Source organism: Taudactylus pleione, unplaced genomic scaffold (assembly GCF_031769625.1).
Source record: "Taudactylus pleione unplaced genomic scaffold, aTauple2 ptg000399l, whole genome shotgun sequence".
Taxonomy (NCBI): Eukaryota; Metazoa; Chordata; class Amphibia; order Anura; family Myobatrachidae; genus Taudactylus; species Taudactylus pleione.
In genome coordinates, this window is record NW_028284801.1 from 3,755,965 (window position 1) to 3,765,713 (window position 9,749).

At 38.0% G+C, this 9,749-nt stretch overlaps 1 protein-coding gene across 1 annotated transcript; it reads right to left on the reverse strand.

The window, feature by feature from the left end:
• Positions 1–464: 464 nt before the first annotated feature.
• LOC148506630 (uncharacterized) lies at positions 465–4,950 on the reverse strand. The gene is made up of 8 exons (XM_088446466.1): positions 4,659–4,950; positions 4,464–4,577; positions 4,201–4,343; positions 2,757–2,877; positions 2,460–2,597; positions 1,105–1,907; positions 889–977; positions 465–533 (listed from the first exon to the last, which is right to left on the reverse strand). The coding sequence occupies exons 1-6, from the start codon at positions 4,870–4,872 to the stop codon at positions 1,885–1,887; spliced, it is 753 nt and encodes a 250-aa protein (XP_088302592.1). The 5' UTR covers positions 4,873–4,950; the 3' UTR covers positions 465–533; positions 889–977; positions 1,105–1,884.
• Between the last annotated feature and the right edge of the window lie 4,799 nt (positions 4,951–9,749).

Consider the following 9,749-nt stretch of genomic DNA (forward strand, 5'->3'; position numbering starts at 1 on the left):
TAACCAAATGCCTACAGCGCCTAAGGCTATCATCAGATGGCGTTAGCTGCTAGGATTAATATCATGAATACATTGCATTCTGGATATTGGTACATTTGCCAGCATCGCATCCCCCATAGAAACCTTTGGGGGATGCGGATGCCAGCAGGACTGGAGGAAGCGCAGCATGTATCGGAGATACCTGCTTGTGGTCCCTCCTTGATACATCCGGGGGATACCCAATATTTGAGGTAAACCCCCGAAAATGTGTCTTTTCAGGGATTTTACTTCATAAAATATTAATAAAAGCAGTATTACTGCAATTATTAAAACATTTGTAACACTTTTTTTACATTAAACCTATCACTCTATTGAAAAAACACAGACAATAATAAGGTGAAATTAAAACTTTTTTATTTTGTACAAAAAGTGATTGTGAAAAATATAGAAGAAAATTTCTTAAAGTTTAAAACATTTTTATTTTTCAGCAAAGAAATCTGTGTATGATCTTTAATTTTCTTTTTTCACGGTTTCATGATGATAAAGGAAATTGCCTGTAAATAAAATTAAAGGAAAACTAATAATTAATACTAATAATGTACAAAATCACATTAAATATATCGTGCACGCCATGTACATTGTGTACATTAATGGCATGGACTCATGACTACCCCATGTGTACAGTTTTAGAGACCATAGAAAACATGATCTGTGTGGAGTCGTGTGGCCTGAGTTGTAGAAAAACTAGAAGTTAACAAATAAAAAGTGCAATAAGTATAGTGATAGCTAAATAATAAACCTTTACAATTTTAAAATTGATCCAGTGTATTGTTTATCAATCACTAGCATCGTGTAAATTTGTGTATTATACAAAAACATTACAATGTGCATTTGTGCATGTTTACTCACCTAGATTAGGGCAGTCCCAGTAAACGCATTTCTATTCTTTCATACTTCTACCAATGTTGATAATTGACGCAGGATTAGTAATATAAGGGCTCCAAACACAATCAAAAAAGAAAAGGTGAGTTCAGTTCATTCAGATCAATATTATACTGTACATATTAGAAACACAAATACATTGTATTAAAAAAAAAAGAAAGAAAGTGGGTTCGGAATGCTCACTTATGGTCCATGAATATGCGTAGCCAAAAGAAGGGAGCTTTCATCATCTACCCACTTTAATACACACAACCGTATGTATTAGCGAACACCCTCACTCCCTTTTGTATACTTAGTTTACCTGGGGAAAAATGTATACATGTTAATGTAAAACATTTGTGTAAAATAAAAAAATTAAAAATGAACAATATCACCATTTAAAATGTGTCCCTCGATGAATCTTCATGGATTCTCTTCATCTGTATATTCCACTCTTCTAGGAAATGGTGATGTCCATCATAACTTCATGGTTGATGCTCCTCCGGATCTTGCTCTCCTCTTCTGCTTGGTGCTGGTGGTCGCGTTGGGTAGATGTATCCTCGTGGATACTGTTGCTATTGGTGGGGATCCGGAGCAAACTACTGTGGACGTGCTGCATGGGCATAGGGTCCTTGAGATGTAGAGGTCCGCTGTGTTGACATGAAGAGTGTCATTTGATTGGAGATCTGTTGGAGGGACGTGGCGATGACGCTGTTGCTGGTGGCGATCTGACTTTGACTCAACACAACACATTCTGAGCACCACGGTCATGATGTTCACCTGTTCGGCGAGGGTGTTCATGGTCTCCCTGGATTCTTCTTTTCTGCAAGTCTTCTCTGCCTCTAGTACTCTTCCAATAGATTGGTCCATTTGTTCCAGTCTTCGGTCTACGGTGTCCCTGAAGCTGTTCTGACAATCATCCATTTCCTGCGCGATGTCGTCAATCCTCTGGACCTGTGATGCCTTGAGTCCTGTTTGAAGTCTTCAGACCACTTGAAATTGTTCCACTTGAAAAGAAACAAAAAAAAATATGAAAATCTTAAAACATATATGCATCAATAATTTACAAATCCTGGGTGTCGCCATACAGTTGCGTAAAATGTAGACCGCGGCATCAACAAAGATAAAATCACATAAAATAGAAATAACAAATTACATATTTACCTGTATCTGCACTAGCCATCCCTATCATCTAGACCTAATCCCTTATACCTACTTCTTACACTAAACCTCCCCCAGCCTGCATCTTCAACCTAAGAACACCTATACAGTTGGTAATTTTAAGGCTACCCCTAATACTTAACCCAGCAATACCACCTTAAGCAAACATAACAACCCAAAACTTAACTTTTACCATGAAAGTTGTCTGGATACTGGTGCTTGTATCCTACTTTTACAGGAATTCGGCACCAGTATTTGGACCACCTTCATCACGCATGCAGGGATCTTGACATCATCCCATCGCGCACATTCAGAATCTAAACTTTCCAAAAAATTAGAAAAATTTTACAGACAACATTTTAACAAATATTTCAAATGAAAAAAAAAAAAACACTTACCAACAGGAGTTGGTCTTCTCGTTGAGTCTTCTGCCATGTCCACTTGTTCATCATCAACTTCATCATCCTTTACTTGCAGAAGATCCGGCCTGAAGAAAGGTCCAATTCCCGAAGCTCCTCCAGTGCTGGTCGTTGGTCCTTTGTGTGTAATGTAAGATGTTAAAAAAATTAAATAAATTAAAAAAAAACAATTAAAAACACATGCTTCTTGGAGAATCAAAGAATGTACAAAACTATTTTAATTAAACCCCTGGGCAATCTGTAATTGAATTATAGATGTGTTTAAAAAGAACATACCAAAAAACCTTGCTGTTCGCTGATTTCTGCCATCCCTATGCCCAAATCTTCCTCGGATGTTGGATGAGGAATCTCTCAACCGTTGCTGGCGTCTCCTCAACGCGATCAGGGATCCTGCTGTCTGTTTAATACATAATATTATTAGTTTTATAAATTTGAACAATTATATACCATAGGCAATTTTTTTAAAAATACTAGTTGCGCTACAGTTTGTTCTTCTATCGCTTCTACAGATCACTTCACCTGTGTCGAAGCCGGATGATTGGCTGAGACCAGATCTTAAAATATCCGCACAACGCCATTTTGCATTGTCTGCATGATGCCATCTTGCGGCGCCCACACAATACCTTCGTGTACAGCGCTATATTATGATTATTAGTGTCGTGTATCTGCCACTGCCCCAGGTTAAAAATCCCCATTATACAAATACGTACATTTATTAATACATACAATATGAACAACCCCGCAAAGCACGTACCATGGTGTACTCCACAAACACGTAGATGCACAACGCATACTAGCGTCTTTTCTTAATATCCCCACACCGACACATTGCATACTTACACAGAAAGGTTCCCTAGCATTAAGGTTAATATTAGAGGTTTTACTTGTTATCAATTATGTTGTGAAATGCAGGTATTTGATATCTAGGGTTTAGTACATGATAAGCAGACCATGTTTGGTGCCATTCTAAATCACTGTTTATTTGCAGATCTCCGGTTCCATCGGCAAGGAGATTGCAACATGCGTCTGCAAGTTATGAATTATAGAGAGTTAGGTATTGAAATGTGCTCTGTAATGTAATGTTTGTTAGCTAGTTTAGACTTGTTCTTCAGCGGGAAAAGATACACAAAGAGCCGTTGGAGGGCTGAACTACCACTGTACAAACTGACCAATGAAATACATTGTAACAGAAGAACCAAGAAGAAGAACCAATGGGATTATGCCAACTCGATTCCATTGTATTGCCACTCTCTGTAAGGGTATATATTCAGACGCTCTATATCCAGTAGTCAATCATCTTATTCTTTCTTTTGACGGAGGCTTCACCTTTGATGCCGGGAAATCTGGATCCAGAGCGCCTGCGTATGTATCGACTGTACCTTGTGATTGTATAATCTCTTTGCGCTAATTGTATTGTAGATCAAGGCATGCAAGTACATGCCTTTATGTGAATAATATCTTTATGTGCTTTGGAACCACAATAAAAGTCTGGAAAGCAATTATTTCTTGTGCAACTTACAACGCTAAATAGCGACATTTGGGTATAAAGATCATTAGATATTCATACCTGAATTAGAGATCTGGAGAAACTATGAAGACACGCTTGCAACACAATGCTAGGGATGAGAGAATGATTTTTTGGCGAATGAGGGTTTTTATTATTTAAGATGGCCGGTAAAATAAATGCTCAGTTGCTAGTTTAAACAATAGTATATATTACCTTCCAATCTTGGAGCTGGAGAATCCAAACTGATGCTGGGGAACGTTGATTCAATTTGCTCCTCCCCACGGCAAATTGATGGCTGGATCCTGGCCGTTTTGTCCTTTTGTCTCGTGGGCTCTTTGGTCTTCTTCGGGTTGAATCTATAAAATATGATAAACATTTACAATAAAAAAAACAACAAGTTTAAGATTTATACCAAAAAAAAATTACATAAACATTTCAATAAATAAAATACAAAATTACATATTTCTAACCAATACCTTTTGGTGGGACCGTTCCAGATGTCGAATCCCTCTGTCTTTCGGAGGATGTCCTTTCTTCTGAATGGGGTTCCGTCCTTTGCCTTTTCTTTGGGGCTGCTGAAGATGTCCTTTCTAAAAGGACAATAAAAAATTTTAACATCATTTTTTATTTAGATTTGATTTAAGACTTTTAAAAGTTAGTCAATTTCTTACCCTGTAGGAGATGTGTGGCTTGATTGCGGCTGTCCATTAGTCCTTCGACACCTGTCACCATGATTGGATTCATGTGATCCCGGATCTTCTCCTCCCACGGAAGCCAAAGAATTGTCAACAGTGGTCCTCCTCCGGTTCCTCTTCCATGATCTTGAACTTTCTTCATCTTTTCTTTGGCTTGTCTCTTGCAGTTGGTGTATCTCTTTTTGCACATGTCGGCATCTCGATGTCTTCCAGAGGCTGCGGTGACCTTCGTCGCAACTTCATCCCAGATCTCTTTTCCCGGGCCGATGTATTTTGAGCACGATGACCAAAGATCTTGTCATAGTGCTTGTAGATTCCATCGATGAGCACGTTGTTCTCGGTCTCACTGAAGCAGATCTTCCTCTTCTTCTTGGATGACTTTCCACTTGCTGCAGTTGGCCCCTCTTGGGAAGATGGGATGTCTTCTGTGCTGCTGGGCTGTAAATTAAACACATTTTTAATTACAAACATAAGTAATAAAGAAACAATAAATGTTAATTTAAACAGCATAAAAAACGGCCAACTTCTCACTACAATAAAAGTGTTTATGTAGTGTATAGAGAAATTTGATAAACTAAATTCATCAAGAATCATGATCAAATAAAACCATTGGGCAGTCTGAAATTTAAAAGTGTTAGTTTGTATTTACTGTTGGTGTTGTCCCTATTTGTATCACATCTTTTTAAAATTACTGCAACCAATCAACTTAACTTTATTTTTTATTGATTTATTAACAGCGTAACATTCAGTGCCACCCTATATTCAGACAATTAAGAGTTACCAAAAGAAAAAAGGATGAAAATAGTCTTAGAGTACAGGGTGGCACTGCCGGTGGCGCTGTAAATAATTTCACAGTATATTTAAAAAGTCCACCAATATCTGAAAATGTAAAAAAAATTGGGGCTACAGTGAGGCAATGGAAACACTGACACTTAATTAAAAGGGGAAATACACAAGTGTGAGAATACACTTTGGCACAGAACAAGGGTGCAGGCTATTTTATTTTTAAAACCTGCACCCCTAAAACTCAATTTTGTTTTTTTTTAGCAAACTACAGGCTGTAAGTCTTTGTAATTGAATACGGGGATAATGACAATAAGCAAAAATAACGTCATTGGCGAAAAATTATCACCAATAACGGCATTTTGCCTGAAATGGAAACCTTGCAAAAAAGTACAGTCATTTTGCATCCAATTAAATAAGGCCCCTAGGGGTAAATTTAGTAAAGTAACAGTTTTTAGAAGTGAGTTTTAGAAGCGGTGTTGCCCATAGCAACCAATCAGATTCTACTTCACATTTAACTATCACCTTATACAAGACAATAACTAGACTCTGGTTGGTTGCTATGGGCAACTTCAGTTTGAATACTCACTTCTAAAAACTCAGACTTTAAAAATTTACCCCTAGGCCCTTTATGTAATTGGATGTAAAAAGACCGTCCTTTTTTGGGCCATATTCAATTATTGAAATGGCGTTATTAGCGATAATTTTTTCCCAATGACATTATTTTTGCTTCAGTGAATTCAATGAAAAAAAAATTACCGGTGCAAAAACTCTATGTAAAAAAACGGGGATAACTTATCACCGGGCTTTAACTGGGAAAACAAAGTACAGAATGGGGGTTTTGGCCTGCAGCTTTAACAAAAATAGCCTGCACCCCAGGTAATGGCCACCATAAAAGTCTGTGTAAACAAAACTTTAAAAAAACAATTGGGAAACCCCATAAAAATATTTTAAATGTTGAGGTAAAATTTAAAAAAATAGGGAAGACACTTGTAAACTAGCTAAATTCTATCCTGTGGGGTTCCCATATCTGCGGCAGGTGTATTCTTCATTGCGGATACTCATTGGGGAAATATTATCGGCAAAAACGCCATTTCGCCAATTGAATCTGGCCAAAAAAGGCCGGTCATTTTGCATCCAATTACATAAAGGCCCTAGGGGTATATATAATAAAGTCAGAGTTTTTAGAAGCGAGTATTGTTAGCAACCAATTAGATTCTAGTTATTATCTTGAAGAAGGTGATAGATAAATGCTAAGTAGAACCTGATTGGTTGCTATCACCTTCTACAAAATTATAACTGTAATCTCATTGGTTACTATGGGCAACATCAGTTTGAATACTCACTTCTAAAAACTCTGACTTAAGTAAATTTATCCCCTATTATCTATATGTTATTGTGAGTGGTGTTGTGATATAATTACTATACCTGGGTGGGACGATCTCCACGATCCTGTCCTGTAGTTGTCCCTGCTGCACTCCTCTTCCTCTGTCTGGACCCCTCTTCCTGTGACACCTGTCACTCGTCACTGTTGTCCAGGGACCCGTCAGAAGAGCGGGGCAGGCGGGGTGACCGCGGCCTCTTCTTCAAATCAAACCTATAATATAATCAAAAGATATAACTTAAGACATGTTTATTTAAAAAATAAGAATACATAAAAAAACATTAAATACAGATAAATAAAATACAATTACATTAAGGAGTACATATTATTCTTAACTCACATTATTAAGTAGTGACAAAATTTAAGTATGGTGTCCGAAAGTGGTAATTTCATTTAGCTACAGGTCTAGGGGTAGTGGACTATTGGGGTGTAAGAGCAAAAAATAAAAATTTACTAAGGAGAGGGAGGGGGCTTGGGAGGAGTTAGACCTTGCATGCATTTTAAATTAACCTAACAGCAAGCAACTATACTTATTAAAGGAAAACATTTTTGCAAATGTAAATAAGATTAAAGGGGTGTGGGGGGGTGGTTAAAGGGGCACATCACTGTCTGTGTGAGTGCATAGGTCTGGGTGCAATTAGTTTGCATGGGCATAAAATGGGAAAGGGACCGATAGGGGTGCAGCACTGCCTGTGTGAGTGCATGGGTCTGGGTGCAATTAGTTTGTATGCCCATAAAAGGGGATAGGGGTGCAGAACTGCCAGTGTGAGTGCATGAGTCTGGGTGCAATTAGTTTGCAAGAGGATAAGGAGCAATAGGGTTGGTGTTACAGTGCTTACAGGGGAGAGGTCACTATAGGTTTCTGCATGGCCTATGTGAGTGCATGGTGCAGGTTGGTGTTAGTGTGCATGTGCCTACTACGGACTACTGCACTTTAGGTGTTGTCGAAGCTGGATGATTGGCAGAGATCATGTCTTTGAAAATATCTGAAGACACTGTCGAAGTCAAATAATTGGTTGTGATCGCTTGCAAATTATTATCTGACAATCTAGTCATCGATGGTCTGTTGAAGAGCGAGTTGGACGATGCTCTGCGTCAGCTCAGTCTGATTGCTACACAAATGTGTATTTGTCTCTGCAACAAATTAATTAAAATATGCACAGAGACTAGTATGTTCAAAGGAAGTGGTCTAAATGCAAAATTACGAATCATTGTCAGAAACCTGCAAATCGTAAACAATTGTGTGCCTTTTTTTTCAGTACTGTTTTGGTTCAAAGGAACTGGCATTTAGACTTTCAATAGGCAGAGGAAAACCTTTGAATTAGCTATCAGACGAGGTGGCAATGGCAGATAGCTGGAGGTCTCCCCCTGATTGGAAGTGAACCTTGCTGCTTGTAACACCTTGCACTGTCGTTTTAAGATATGTTAGAAATGGACAATATATATTAATCCATCACAAATACCCTAAATTACATAACACACACATAGACTTACATGCATGCACACATTAAATAAAACATATAAACATATAAATATACAAGACTCACACACTTACACATACCAAAACTTATAAAAGGTTCCTCCACATTAAAAGCTTAATATTAGAGGTTTTATTAGAAAATACTTTTGTAGTGAAATGTAATGTATACGATATTTAAGGTTTAGAAGCTAGTAGACATGTCATGTTTGGTACCATTCTAAAACTCTGTTTATTTGCAGATTTTCAGTTCCAACGGCAAGGAGATAGCAACATGCGTCTGCAAGATATGAATTATAGGTTAGACTGTATATCTGTATGTAGTGTTTCTTTATTAGTTCTTTGGAGGGAAACCTACACAAAGAAGCAGTTGGAAAGCTAATCCATAGCTCTGATGACACCATATGAACTAACCAATGAACAGAATGACAAGGAGCAAGAACCAATGGAATATCATGCCAGCTCATCTCTATTGTTGTATATGTGATCTGTGTGGTACATAGGCTGGGGCTCTGTGAGCTGTAAGGGAGTAATTTTCCCTTACTAGATGACTGCAGGCTTCAGTATTGATGAACTGAGTACTGGATTCCAAAGTGCCAGCATATGTATTGGTTTGTACCTTTGTATTTACTTGCTTTTTGCTCTAATTGTGTTAGATGAAAGTGTGCAACTTTCTTTTTTTATTTCAATATAACGTTTTTGTGTTTTGGAACCACAATTGGATTGGAAAGCAATTATTTCTTACATGTAGCGCTAAATAGCGACATTTTGGGTACAGCGATTAAGGGGACAGCGATTATTTATTTATAATCTGGACAGCGATTATTTCTCTCTAGCGATTTTAAGGAATTCATAGATGGGGGCTCGCAGTTGATATCACGCCACCATGATTCACACGATAGCAAACGTACCTCGATTCCGCAACATAAGGGTGGAAGGCGCAATAAGCAGACAAGAACACACTGTGTTTGAAACCCTGCTACCATTCATTGTTGTGGAATCGATGTCCTTTATTGTGTGATCTTAAAAGGGGCGCTGATTAGGAATCTGGGGACAAGAGAGACAGGATTGTCTGTCCGTGTTTTGTGTGTTAGTCGCATTATTGTGTATGCGACTAGTCGCAAAATAGCGTAATTTTAATTTCTGCGCTCTTGTGCATCAGTCGCATTACTGTGTATACGACTAGGCGCACAATAACGTACACATATTTCCTGTATTGCTGCCACGTGTTCAAACGGTCATTGTATGCATAGCATGATTGCTTGTTAAACCTCTGAATTATACTGCTATATTAAGGGAAAAGGTTTTATTTGTTTTCTGCGCAGAAAAGGTGTATGTAATTGAAACGGGTGATTGTAAAGTGAGGTTACTGTCTGTTAAACCTCAGTGAAAACTCGGAAGGTGCCTGATGGGGCTGTACAAA